This window comes from Sesamum indicum, linkage group LG9 (assembly GCF_000512975.1).
Source record: "Sesamum indicum cultivar Zhongzhi No. 13 linkage group LG9, S_indicum_v1.0, whole genome shotgun sequence".
Lineage (NCBI taxonomy): Eukaryota > Viridiplantae > Streptophyta > Magnoliopsida > Lamiales > Pedaliaceae > Sesamum > Sesamum indicum.
The window spans coordinates 5,438,098-5,452,798 of record NC_026153.1 but is presented as its reverse complement, the minus strand read 5'-3'; the positions used below and the strand labels follow the sequence as shown (position 1 = coordinate 5,452,798).

Here is a 14,701-nt window from a genome sequence, read left to right as displayed (position 1 = left end):
TTTATATTTATCGGATTCGAACCCACAATCTTTTAATATGATGACTATGTTAATTAGTTTAATTCAATAGAGGAATTTCAATTTAGATAAGTTTCTACCAAATGAAAAGAATTTTTTTTTTTTTTTTTTGTATGCTATGCAGATCCTTTAATTAAATTAATTAACACTGTGTTTGGATTGCTAGATTTTAATGTGAGAGAATGATTTGAAAATTTGGACTCCACATAACTTTATACTACAAGAATTTGAAATTTATCGATTATTAACAAAATATACTTAAAATTAGAACTAAAAGATTTTTTAAAAAAAAATATATTATAATGGGGATTCAAAATCTATCATTTTAAATTTGTCAATTCAAATATAGCCTAATAATTCACTAAAAAAATACTTTTTCGTCCTCCTCAAATATTAAAGACGTGCAAACAACCACCTTTTTTTTCTTAGATAAATGTGTTCTGAAAAAAAAAACATTATATTTATGTTCGTTAGACTTACTGCAACACAAAAAAAAGAAAAAGAAAGAAAAAAAGATACATTTTCAAAGATTTAAAATAAATGTTCTTTAGTTTAGGGTGAAACTAATAGTTTTGATTTTTGACTTTTATTTTTAAACTACGTAAATCGATCTCATACATATTTTCTTACCAACTTTCGTGATTTTCTGTAAAAATTATAAAATACTTCAAGTTTAATTATTTTTCACTTTTTATTTATATTTTCGAATATTTCAATTTTTATTAATGTTTATCTTACAATTTCTTTTTTTACCACAAAAAAAAAAAATGTGTTGCAAACACCCCTTTAACTATTTTGGAAAGCTGTTTCTCTAATTTCCAAGACAGCAACAAGTTAGCCAGCTCATATATTTTATTTAATATTAATATTAATATTAATATTTGGTAGGTCAAGGTTTAGTAAACATCACACATCACAGTCCAACCACCATTCTCTAAATGGATTACCCATTCTATTTTTCTTTTTTATTTCATGCATTTAGTAAAAAGTTAGGATGGAATCTAATGAGAATCAACTCATAAAAAGAAAAAAAGAACTCCATTATTAGCCCTATTAGATGTTACTATTTGTACCAAAAGAATCCGTGGGCTCTTCGATTTCTTTGTAACACAAGTTAAATTGAATCTGAACGAACTTAGTGAAGATTCTCGAATTATTTCAAATGGGAGTTTTTAAAATTTTGAAATATTGAAGCTCGACGGTTATTAAAGTAGTATATAGTAAACATTATAGATAAAATCAAAATGATATGTGATTGTAATAAAAAGAAATAATAATTTAATTGTTGGTAATAAAATTATTGAAAAGATAGAAAGCAGAGAGAAGGGATTATAGTAAGCAACATGCGGGTCTCGCGCGCAGTTATAACTTATATTAAATTAGTCCTCATACGTTTCAAATGTTGCACCTTTGGCCGACGGCGCCTCTCATTTCCCAATTTTCTACTCATTTAAGTTTTTAGTCTTTGATTTGAACGTGGAATTTGGACTTTGATCTCGAGAAAAAAAAAATTAAAAAAAAAACTTTATTTGAAAATTGCATGATGAATTACTTGATTTTCGCAGCCTAACAAGTCTGAAAAAACAATCCGCCCCATCGATTTAGATCTTTTGTGGGTATGATCATCCACGGCAGAATGTAATTTTTTACTATTATTATGATTAGAACGTACCGTAAGTGTTTAAAAAATTGTGAACAAAAAGCTAATTTGTTTGAAATTGTCGTTATTGTACATCCTATAAATTTTATGTGGGACTACATAATGGTACCTTTAAATAACATAAATGTTCCTAAACTTCTTAATAATATCAAAAATGGTACAAGACCCACGACTATTTTAATCTGTTCGTACCAATCTGGCCCTAACTCGATTCAAATCACATGAACATTTTATGAATAAATTTGACCTTAAATAACTTTTTTAAAATTTGGATACACAATTATAAAAGATTTTGATTAATGATGATAAATAAATTGCAATAATTTATCTTGATATACTGAGTTATACATCAATTTGACTAACAACGAGACAAATACATATATATATATATATATATATATATGATAGAACTTGAATTTATTTATCGGTAATTAACCTCAGCTATAATGAAATTAAAGAGAGAATAGTAGTAAGTTTTCATGGGAGATTGTGAGTAGATGGGAATAATAATAATAACAAAAATGTGGAGCTCATTTGTGGTTGCAGAACACACGTTAGAGCGAAAGCAGCCAAAGTTGAATATTTTGTTTATTGTCCTCGAGGAACATGTGCCGTGCCCCCACCCCCCACCCCCAACACATGTTACCTTCTCCCTTCAAATTAAATTATCCCAAGTTTAGTGCATTATTGATATCCCCAAAATAAAATTATCTAAAAAGTTTAATGCATTATTGATACATCAACACATTATATTTAGTCCAAAAACTTCAAAAAAAAAATATAGTAAATAAACCAAATAAATAATAATTGCTCGAACCAAATAATGGATATATCGTAGTTATTACGATTGGACGATAATGAAATAAAAAAAAAAAGTACAATAGTTATTTATTGTGGAATTAATTTACGGTGATCAAATAAGGTAGGAGCTATAATTTCTCTCTATGTTATGTGTTATTGCAATTACGGTCACGACACAATTAGAAATCCTGACTTTGTTGTTTCATTCTTTCACTATTCAAAAAGACAGTAAAAAAACTTTTCAAAATATTTGCATATATTTTACCAAATAAATCCTAAGTTTGGGTATTTGGTATGACACTTGTTGTTTATTTATTTATATTTATATTTTTATCTATGTTGTGAGGAGAAACTTGTAATTTACTCAAAGCTATTATTATACTACAAATGGATTTAATTTAAGTATGATGCAGATCCACAAGCTACGGATCAAATAGGGTGCTACTACTTTCAAGAATCTGCATAGACATTGTACACATTTTTATATAAAATTTTGGTAAAATTGCAAATTGGTCCTATATCTATAGGGGTGGCAAAATTAGTTTTGTAAGCATTAGATTGGTAATTTTAGTCCTATAAATTTTAATCTAGTGATAATGTAGTCCTTCCGACAAAAATTGTACGATTTTAACCGAACAAATTGGGGTTTAGGATTTCGACTACCAATTGGAATTTACTTACACAATCAGCATCCTACATGAATGCTAATGTAGAGTGGGAGAGGGAAAAAATGTATAAATCAAGTGAGAAAGATGTAATTGCTTTCTCCGTCGATTTGCTGGCTACTGTTAGACCCATGACACCGAACCTCTTCCAAAAGTTTCGCTATCCTCCAACAATCCTAATGCACCATCTCTCATCTTTTTTTATCAACTTTTTGGTTAGGTCTCACCAATACTATTTTTGCATCATCTATTTTTAAACTTTTCACCTTCAATTCTCTATTGTCTAGTGTCCTCTCACCTCCAGCACCCCCCCCCCCCCCCCTAATTGGAAAGCTCGGCCGACGATCATTTCAATTTTCTTCATTTTTTTGAGCATTTGGATATCCTTTGTTTATCATCAACTCCTCCCTCTTTCAACTCCTTGTCATCATCTTCCTCCATGGACTCAGCTCCCCGCCACATCCATGCCCCACGCCACGTCAGTAGCAATGTAAGACGCCATGTATTTAAGTTGAGACTAGTTGGTAGTCGGAACCTTAAATCCCAATTTGTCTAGCTAATTTTTGGCCGAAAGGACAAAACTTGCTACTAAATTAAAACTTACAGGACCAAAATTGTCAGTTCAATACTTATAGGACTAATTTTGTTACCCTCCTACGTATACAGGTCCAATTTTGTAATTTTTCTCAAAATTTTCAAACTTATTATTAATGTTTAAAAATAAATAAATAAAATGATGGACATGATAAAATTCTATAAGAAAAAATGAAAAATTCTGAACTTATATTTACAATTTTAACAAGATAATTTAATTTTCTTTTGGTTCTAAAAATTTTTCATAGTGTTTAAATTCATTTTTTGGGTGTTTTGTTTTGCGAACGTTTGGATTTATTTTTAGAGATGATTTAATTTAAAATAAATATTGTATGCTTGATGTTGTATTTTGGAAGACAAATACTATTGTTCATTGTCAAATTATTGTAAATCATGTCTCTTTTATATATATTGATAGTTATATATATGCATATATAGGTCTTGTATGTTTAATGTTGTGTTTTTTTAAGACAAAAATCACTGTTCATTATCAAATTATATCTTCTTTATATTATATTATATATATATGTATTTATATATATTATAAATAGAAAGTACAAAACTAAAAATTCACACAGATAAATGTGAAAAAAATCAGACGGATATTGAATGTGTTTCTGCCGTCTCGAAGATCCCCAGAAAAATGAAACCAAACAAAGGTTTATAGTCTGTGTCATTTCTTTTGGTTATGAAAATGAATTTCTAGTCCATCATTTTAAGGGATTAGATTTTAGGCCCAAAATTTATGGCATACTTTAATAATGTGAACCAAACAAAGAATAAGGCCTAACCCTAATTCACAAACCAATCATGCTTAATCATACAAACTAAACAAAAAATAGAAGTATACTTTCGATTAAAACAATCAATTATTTTAAAGTAAGAATTTGAAAGTGAGGGATATAAATATATTACAAAAGATAATAAAGTTACAATTTGCTTCACACTAATCTTAGAGAACTATCAACTAAAACTAATCAATTCTGATTATTTAAAATGTACTTTTTGAACATACAAACGAACTTTTGAACAAGAAATTTTAAATTTTGAAAAAAATACCAACATATTTAACCTGTATGTAAATATTCAATTTTTATAATAAATTTATTTTGCGACTTCGATGCACTTTTCGTAAATAATTTCTTAAATAGTTATATTTCTTGATAATCTTTGTTCTCTGAATCCAACACCTAAAAATTGAATAAGATCAAATTTCACCAAAACTTAGAAAATAGTTCAAATGCTCCATAGTCGTATATAAGAGTAGGAGGATACTTTTTTCTAACATTTAGTTAAATGCTATAATGGTTGAATATTAAGTCCGTCCTAGGGATACACGCTTCTCTCAACACATGTAAAATGCATGTAATATTTTCTAATTTCTGTAAAAATCATAGATATAACCGAGTTTATTAGGACTGACAAATATATCTCGCATCAAGCTGCAAAATAACATGAAATAGTATGCTTTAAATTCACATACCACCAATTTTTGGGTGAAGAATACAACGGAAAAGCCCGCCCTCCCTCCCTCTCATAATCTTTGCGTTTCCTCGTGGAGGCGCAGGGGTAAAATAGAGCGGATTTTTCAGTTGAAAAGAAACAGTTTCTCACGAATATGCAGAAGAACTTGATAAGCTGAGAGAAACATTTAGTGGAACAGAAATCTTGTCAAGAGGCGCTGCTATCTTCTACTAGAGCATATCTCTCAAGAATTGCCACTGTCTCGTCTTTGGCACTGCAAATACAAAAGACATGCTGAATAACTGCATGGCAACTTCATATGGTATACAGGCTAGATCTTCAGCAAAGCAATATTAAGTATGCATGTCATCTTTTTTTGGTCATGAGATCACTCAGGGCAAATACTTAGAAAATGAGTTGGTTTTCTCAATTATCAGTAAGGCTGGTAGTTGTCCCATAAATATTAAGAGTGCATCTATACTCCAACCATAGTCTCAAACTCATGTTCTGCTTCATGAAGCAGCAACTAATTGAAGGCAAACAAAGGTCCAGAACAGTCTTTTGTCCAGCCATAAAAGAAACAAGGTCCAGCATTGTCAGAAAGAAATATGCCGTAGTTTTCAACAATTTGGTCATTCTCTCAATTCACAACTAAAGATTCAGCAATAAAGAAAAAGAAAAGCGGAAGTTTCAAAATATATACGTATATATATATATATATCTTTCACTCTTTTCTAGTGTTCCCATGCTAAGTGTTTGCCTAAGATATGGGGAAAAGTTAAAATATTTTGAGAGCTCTAAGCGTCTGTTTGGACAAATTTTGAAGGTGTATGAACTACAATTCCTAGCAAATGCTTAACATATTCCACCAAACTTTTTAATTTATTTATTCATCTAAAAACTCTAGAAACATAGAGGCAGAAAGAGCACAAGAACTTTTGATGGTTACCTCCCAGGCCTTAGAATCTTGTACTGTCCTAGCTTAGTGAGATCCACAACCGTTGATCCTGCTCGCCCTGATGGAAGTACACCACCATTGTAGATGTATGCACAGTGCTCCCAGAGGTTCTCAAAATCTTTGATATCTACACTACTAGGCTGCCCACTAAGGTTCGCACTAGTGAGGGCCAGGGCACTTCTGGAACCACGGGCAATTACTCTAATGAAATTACAGTCAGGCACTCGTACACCTATGCTATCCAATCCAGGATTTAAGGACTTCTCAAGGATACTTGTCTCCCCTGAACACATTAACAACAAAGCTCAGAATACATTGTATCCAGAAAAAAAAGATATTGAATAAATTTTGTTTGCACTTCACCTCAATAACTGGAGGCAGGTGATAAGGTGGAAAGGGCATCAAGAAAAGTGAAAAAAGATCATAACAAAGGAGGTTCAGTGACCTAAAAGATTTAGTGAAAATCTTCCCCCATAGTTATTAGGAAAACATACTGTAATGTGCTTAACTGACCTCTTTTTAGAACCACCGTTACTGGTCCTGGGAGAAGAGAATCAAGCAACCCATGAGGCAAATTGTCAGTAGTAGCAAAACGTTGTATATCTTGAACATCCGCAACACAAATTGCAAGAGGACTAGTATATTTACGGCCTTTGATCTCATATATCCGATGAACTGCTTCTATTGAGCTGCACCAGGTTAGCAATCAAAGAAAAACCTTGAGCCACCACAACTAGAACTATAACATAGCTGAAATTTCATCATAACAAGCGATCAAAAACATGCCCTGTTGTCTTTCTATTTTGCAATCACATGTCGGAGCAGAGATTATCTTTTGATATCATGCCTAGCTGTCAAACTTTTGAAAGAAATAAACCAAGTATGCTTCCATGTGCATCAAACTACTGGTATAAATAAGAAACAAAATGTGAAAAAAGTAATGAGGGAATAACATAAATGTTGGCTTATTAATCAACTTCGTGCAGTGATTTTCCGGCACATAAATAATGCGAAAAGTTCCCAAATTCATTCCTCTTCAAGCTTAAATAAAAAAAAATGCTTAAACCTACCAAGGCACTTGAATGTTCAATATCACACAATTGATGGCATAAAAACGGTAACACTCAAAAAACCAAAGAAAGAATTCAATGATAACGACATACCAAGCGTCACAAGCAAAGCCATAGAGCGTATCAGTGGGCACAGCTATCACTTGCCCAGCCCTCACGGCTTCAATCGCCTCTTCAGCGTACTCATTCGTCGCTGGCCGCACCAATCCCAATTTAGGATTCTCCACAGTGGTCCCATTATATTTCTCCGAACTCCAAGCCATCCTCCTCGCACACACACCACCAATATCCCTCCTAGTTCGGAATGCGTTCACAGACTGCAGCCTACGCACCCCTTCAAGTAAAGAGATTCACAGGAGCACTTAATCAAACACATGCAACGCATATCTAAGAGAGGCAAATAAAATTTGATCTTGGAGGTTAAAAGAAACAAAGGACAGGTATCCTATTAGTTCAACAAAACCACCAGCTCAGTAGAGTGCACGTATAGATAGGAAGAGCACCTGTGGATTGCTGAAAGAGGGATGTGAAAAGAAGGGGCAGAGTTTGCGGCTGGGTGAGTTTTGTCGGAATGATTGTTTTCATCAGACTTCTGCCTCTGCTGCCACTTATCTTACACTCATTGTGCGGAAACCCTATTTCTTCGGAAGATATATTATTGTTTTCGAGTTAGACGAAAACACACACACAGAAAAAAGAAACAGGAAAGAAAGAAAAAATGTTGCAGAAAATCTCAATTTGGTCCTCAAAGTTTCAAATATATCACATAATGCTTTCTGAAGCCCTAAAATTTTGTTGATATCATCCACTAAGAAGGAATTTGCTAAAATTTAAAAATAAGTTGTCAACTCGTTTTTTTTTTTTTTAAAGAAAAGAAGTTATAAGCAACTTTTTTTATCTAAAAGAAAATCAAATATTTTATTTGATAAACTTTCAAATACCTTATAAAATATTTTGAAAAACTTATAAGAGCTTAATCAAACTGCCTCTATTTTAAGGTAAAATTAGGGATTGATTTCGGCCAACCACAAACCCCCATCCCCCCACCCCGTTGAAGTTAAAATTGCAAATGTCCCGTAATGGATATTGTATTTTTAAAACTGTACTTTATAAAATTAATATTGTTTTGTCTATAGGATTGAAGAGAATGTTATAGAGGTGGTTACAGAGCTTCACAATTTGGTCGCACATAATCCGTGCATGGGACCATATCTGCAAGTACTTTTTAATCTCATGCAAAATAATTGTCTTGTGACCAAATATTGTCAATTAAATATTAAAGTGGATTATTTATAAACATTGGCCTAAATAAATAAAACCAAATGAATTATGAAAAGAACATAATCTATATTTTATTATTAAGGGAGAATATCTCATATTTTTTATTTGCTTTTTTGTTGGATTAAGTTTCTATTTTTAACATTATTTCATCATCTTTTTAAAATTTTCTTCCTAATTTGATAAATGGTTGTCTACTCTTCCCAACTTCACTGGCTTTAACTTCTCATAACTTCCTTATATTATTTTTTTAATATTTTTAATTTCTTAATTAGTATACAATTTAAAAAATAAAATTTAATTTTTAAATCTTTATTTAATTATGAACACCCGTTTTAGTGTGTGACACACGTTAGTTAATTAGAACAAACCGAATCTTTATATATATATAAATTACTTTAATAATCTTTGGGCCCTCAAACTGTCATTTTTAAATCTATAGATGCGTAAAATTTCCATTTGATTTCACAGTCGACCATACATCACACACACACACAAACCAAAGAAAGAAAAGCTCCTTGAACTGTATATAGGAAAGCTGGCAAGAACGCTTGAAACCATGCACCAAATCAATGTACTAGAAGAGACAATTGAACAACCGCATGATGAAATTTTCTCTTTACACATGTAGTTCTTCAACATACATAAAAACCTTAACCTTTTTGACAACTTGTAATCTAGATTCTCCTCAAATTCTTGTTTCATCTAGTATAACATAACTCAACAAGCAAATATGCTGTAATGATCTGCTATTTCTTCAAACAGATACAAAACCATCTATTTTAAGTTTGCAGGTTGCAATTGGCAACTTGCTTCTACTCAGCTTCCACTAAAAGTTTCTGGATTTCCGACTTCACTCCTATGATGTCGAGGGCTGCTGTATGATGATAGTGTTGCTACTTGACTTGGTGGAGGGCGTCGACTGGGATTCAGCATTATCTGGTTACTTATCTCGTTCTGATTTCTGAGAGCCTCCCTCCGTCTTCTCCATCTCAGTACCTCCACAACAACAGAACTCCCACTCATCGCCACACCAAACCCCGCAAACGTAGAAATAAGGATTGACAGAACTGGTTGCACATGAACCTAAGAAACGCTCTCATTGTTATATTCAGTAACCAACATAGTACCTTAGGAGGGTTGAATTCTTAGTTTTGGAGGATGAGTTCGATGTTTTAGCTCATATGGAAGAGTAAGTTTTGAACTTAAAGGGGTGCAAGTTTTGGGATTTCCATGTACTCTATACGTGGACAGTGAGATCGGACAAAGTGAGGAGCAAACGCCAAGTCCAACTGCGTTGCTCAACACAATCTATCTTTATTAAATTTGAAAGACCCTTGGACTAGTGAAGTCTGTTTTCTCTCAAGTTAAGGAGAGAAAATAAGAGACATGAAAAGAATTCCTTACCAAGTTGTAAAAGATATGAGCAAAAAGAACCACGAGGGCGAACTGAACTGATGCATACACCCAAACAAATCTTCTCTTCACTGAAAAATGAAATCGGTATTAGCCTTTGTTAGAGATTATCACAAGACGGTGTGCAAAAAAGAGACAAATAGCAACCTTTTGTCTTTTCAGGCCACAATCACTAGTTAAACAAAGCATCCTAAATTTAATTAAAATAAAGAATCGATGTGTTCCAAGATAACATTTGTCTGAGGATATATAATCGTTCCAAATATCAGTTGAATTTATTTCCAATTGAGTATTATAACAGGGAATATATAAGGGTAATCCGTAGCACTTTTTGAAAGAATGGCTATATTAATGATGTTTGTGGAACTAACATTACAACATACCCATTGTTGAAGAGGTCATAGATGCAAGGAGGCCTAGCACACAAGAAAATGGAAGTGATATGGCAATTGCACTGCTACCCATTTTCCCAACCTGCACAGAAGCTAGAATATGAGTTGAGAATCATCTGGTAGATCTCAAATTAAATAAATGGCAACTAATCTTACCAAAAGCTGCTCAAGAAAACAAAAGTAAGCCAGCATACTGACAATGACAAGAATCGGCACTTCCTGCCAGACCCTGTATTGAAGGAATCAAAGCTTCAGGATAAAAGAGGATAAAAGATTCAATTCATCCCACAACTTGGAAGAATCCATGAAAAATCTTTCTCATAACTCAGATATAGGAAATAAATCACGGGAAGAGTTAATGGAGATTTCAGGATGTAATTTATGATTATAACTCCATTTCTGATGTGAACTTGCCTGTATCCATTGATCTCCATCTGTCCAAAATTACTTCCACTTGTGTTGCGATTTATAGAACTTTGGATACGCAGAAGTGTGACAGGTAGATTTTCAACCTCTTGCTTGCAAATGTCACATGTCTTGTTACCTTTAATGGCAAACCATTTTATGGCACATTCCTGATGAGCCAGAGCAAGTTCACCTTTGCAGCTACATTCCATCTTGAGGGTCTCTCCGCCTTCACATAGTTCAACCAAGCATATTCGACAAACAGCTTCCTCTTCAGGTATATCTTCACCATTGGCTTCATCATTTTCTGCTAATCCAGGCAACTTCAGGACATACAGTATAAAGTAAATAATAACATATCACAACTACAGATATGCTACAAATACAAATTCCACATTTTCCTATTTTGAGTTGAAATGATACCATAACTACAGTATATTTCTTCATCAACGCATTACCGTCAAACGAACCATAACAAAACCTGTAAATGTCTGCAACCCAAGCTATGCAAAAGCAAAAGCAGGTAAATACTAATCAACTTATTTAAGTTTCAATTACCATCATCTCCTGTTGTAGCCTTTGACACTTCAGCGTCTCCATTCTTCACTCTTGGAGTGGATGGAATAACACGATAGAAGGAATCCATTTTCCGTATGTTTTTTTCTTTGTTGATGACTGGGACAGAAAGCGACCTGGATATACGTCGAGCTCCTTTTGTCTAGGAGAAATATAGCACCAACAGAAACTGTTAGGTGAATTTCTATTTTCACTCCATCAGAAAGTACTAGCTAATTGAACCAACAACCCAAATTATAAATGATACAAAGAGGTTTATATGGTCGGCATCTGTTTACTTACTAGTCAAGTCACTAGAAAAAACACTCTACAATATAATTTGTAATGCTTCAAAGCAATAAAGCTTTTTTCCAAATGACTAGGAATATTTGAATTGATGAAAATCAATTTTTTAGAGCTTACATCAAGTGTCAGATGGCAGTTTATACTTCCACCATGAGCAGAGTCTGGATTTGAATGTGCAACTGGGGTTACTGGCAAGGATGATGTCCTCTTCATCCGAGGTGTAAAAATTTTTGAGAAAGACCACGACCGTGACATTGATGGCTTATCTTGCGTAACTGTTGTTAAAGAAGATGAGTCAATACTGCCAGCCTTCTCTACATCTGAACTAGAAGCACGGTGCTTGAAGTTTAACTTTGGCAGGATATTCCTGATGGATGATTTTCCTCTGGTTGATGAGGGTAGGGGAGATCCATTCAATCTTGAATCAGAAGGACTGGGTGTTACAAGAAAGTTCACCCTTTTGGGGGTGGGAGTTGGTGTTGGGGGCATCTTTATTTGAACAAATTCTTGACGAGATACCTCCAATGTTCTGGTGGGTATCTCCAGGAAAAGGTTTGATTTTCTCCAATGTTTGCTGTTTGGTGTTTCTGCAGCCATCCCAGAGGATTTTTCGAGCTGAAAAGAGGACCAGAAATTTGATTACTTATTCTAAAGTTGCCATCACTAAATCAAATTGGCACCAAATGACTTCACAAATTAATACAAAATAACTTGGTTACAGAAAATGAAGATTCAGAAAGCAGAAAGAGAGAGGTTTCTCTCAATTGGTCAGACGAACTAATAATTCACAGTGAGCATTGAAAGTGGATCTAAGTACCAACATCACTTGAAACTCACAGTTTTATCTGCAGATGGCTTGATCAATACTGCTGAAAACTTAAACAACTGTCGAGATAATATAAAAGAGAGAACTATTGATCAAGTCTGTATCATGTGAAACAAAAACAAGCATATAAGAAGCTTCTAAACTCAATAGAGTATCATATGTAACAGATATAAGAGAGTTTCAGGTACAGTTTAGATACTGGTTTTACAATGTAAGCAACTTTTCATTTGTAGACATAGTACTTGAAATAAAAACAAACTCAGGATGGAAATAGTTAATCTTAAGTAGCATAAATAGAGATTAGGTCTGAGGAAAACATTTATCAGGTCAATCCATATTAACCATCACAACTCGACTCCACACAACATGGAGTAGATATCCACAAGCATGTGAGAAAACATATATATAATGAACTCCCAAGAAATCAAATAATCCATGAAAATAGAGCTCTACGTCTTGACTGTTAGATTTGTCATATCTGATGCCTAGAAATCCAAGTAAATAATGCTCCAAGCAATCAAGGTTCACCAAGTTCCCAAGTGACTGAATGTTTGAATTAGCGACAAATATCAATTATCAGCACGGGAAGACATGTCCTATTATTCTGGCACATAAACTGATTCTCCAATCGGTCCTCCTGGAAGAATTCTTTCTCCTTTATGATGCTAGAAACTAGACAGGACCATAAGCTTTACAAGCCCAGTTTGTTCTTTAAAGTTCATATATTCAAAACATACCATGAACTTAGGTTTGTTCTTCTAACACCCACATTCTCGGTCTGTTTCAAATATATGAACTTTGGTGTTTAAAGAACAGAGACTAAAACAAATCCTACCAGTAGACGAGTGAACTATATGCTTTCGACCCAAACCCATACAAGCCTATTGATGGCAGTCCCACCATATGATTCTCTTCGAATAAAGTTGGATGTGCCCACAGCCAAAAGATAAAGATAAAAGCTGAATGCTTGGGCCAGAGGTCCCCAAATTAAAAGCTAGAGAACTTAATTGAGCTTACAAATTCAACATCAGAAAGACAACATTAATCTTTGATCAACATCACAAGACAACATGAAAATAACTCTTTGATCAACATCGGAAGACAACATGAAAATAACTCTTTGATCAACAATTTAGCATCAAATTTCAGTCTTAATAATCGTAGAGGCAGCTACAGCTGAATCATGCACTCAAAACAATGGTGCTACATTCAATTGATCGTAGGCGCTTAGATTTTACAAACAGAGAAAGAAGAAAAAGGAAAGGAGTACAGAGACAAACTAAAGTAGTAAAGGCAAACTATGTACTTTCAATTCAATTGCTGAAATTAAAAGCAAATTACAGTCCACGGAAACACGACCCGCAAACATATACATCAACAACCTCAACTTATGATCAAGACAGCCAACACGACATGAAATCCAGCTTGAAGTAGCTAAAAAACTCATCTTTCCTTCTCTTACATCATCTCTCGATCAAAGAACTGATAGAGGGAAGAAGCAAAGAAGAAGAAAAACAGGCTTTACCTTCTGAATTGGGACAACGACTCGTGCTTCTGCTGCAGAACTTCCATCACGAAGCTCATCAATAGCCCTGTTCTCCTCTTCGGCACTCATCACCCAATCACTCAAAAACTAACTAGAAAATGCTACTTTCCGTCGATCACTATGCTGTATTGTCAGACTTCACACTTTCTTGTGGCAGGGGGTGATCTATGGAGAAGAAAAGCTGGGTTTTCTCGAGAAGGGTGAGATGAAAAGATGTAACCTCTGAGAGAGAGCAGTGGTTGGTACGACATCTCACATTAATGGCATGCAAATGTAAGAAAGCTAGCAACGAAGTAAGCTACCTGTTCCATTCCTTTCCCAAAGTGGCGGGGTGGGCGGGTACGTGATGGGCACTTCATGTGTGTGCATACATACATACGTATATATATACAAATATATTTTTTTATTTTTTATTTAAATTTTTTTAGGTAGAAGCAATCATTATATGATTACATTACTATTTCAATAAATTAAGTAATTGAACAATTTATCAGTTCAATAAATATATTAATATAACTAAGAAGTATGAAATATTAGCCACCGTCAAGCATAGTATTTGCTCGCTTTAAATCCAATAGATATGATACAAATTTTTAAATTAAAAATTAATATATAATTAAAATGGATCAAACGAACATGAATGAAAATAGATAATAAATATAATTGAATATTAGCCGTTAAAAAATTATATGAACCATTTAAATTAAATAGTAATTATATTAATACAAATATTTAAAAATATTACTA

General features: G+C 33.4%; 2 protein-coding genes across 4 annotated transcripts; both read right to left on the bottom strand.

The window, feature by feature from the left end:
- Positions 5,358-7,897, bottom strand: LOC105170710 (yrdC domain-containing protein, mitochondrial). 2 transcript variants are annotated; one of them, XM_011091593.2, is made up of 5 exons: positions 7,734-7,897; positions 7,324-7,564; positions 6,674-6,849; positions 6,152-6,443; positions 5,358-5,476 (listed from the first exon to the last, which is right to left on the bottom strand). In XM_011091593.2, the coding sequence occupies exons 1-5, from the start codon at positions 7,813-7,815 to the stop codon at positions 5,410-5,412; spliced, it is 858 nt and encodes a 285-aa protein (XP_011089895.1). In that variant the 5' UTR covers positions 7,816-7,897; the 3' UTR covers positions 5,358-5,409. The 2 variants fall into 2 exon arrangements, with proteins under 2 accessions (XP_011089895.1, XP_011089896.1); XM_011091594.2 differs by having other exon boundaries at positions 7,324-7,554; positions 7,734-7,865.
- LOC105170709 lies at positions 9,060-14,305 on the bottom strand. Of its 2 annotated transcripts, none has more exons than XM_011091592.2 (8): positions 13,934-14,305; positions 11,700-12,197; positions 11,280-11,439; positions 10,731-11,028; positions 10,473-10,545; positions 10,308-10,398; positions 9,916-9,995; positions 9,060-9,594 (listed from the first exon to the last, which is right to left on the bottom strand). In XM_011091592.2, the coding sequence occupies exons 1-8, from the start codon at positions 14,021-14,023 to the stop codon at positions 9,328-9,330; spliced, it is 1,557 nt and encodes a 518-aa protein (XP_011089894.1). In that variant the 5' UTR covers positions 14,024-14,305; the 3' UTR covers positions 9,060-9,327. The 2 variants fall into 2 exon arrangements, with proteins under 2 accessions (XP_011089894.1, XP_020552659.1); XM_020697000.1 differs by lacking the exon at positions 9,060-9,594 and adding an exon at positions 9,613-9,800.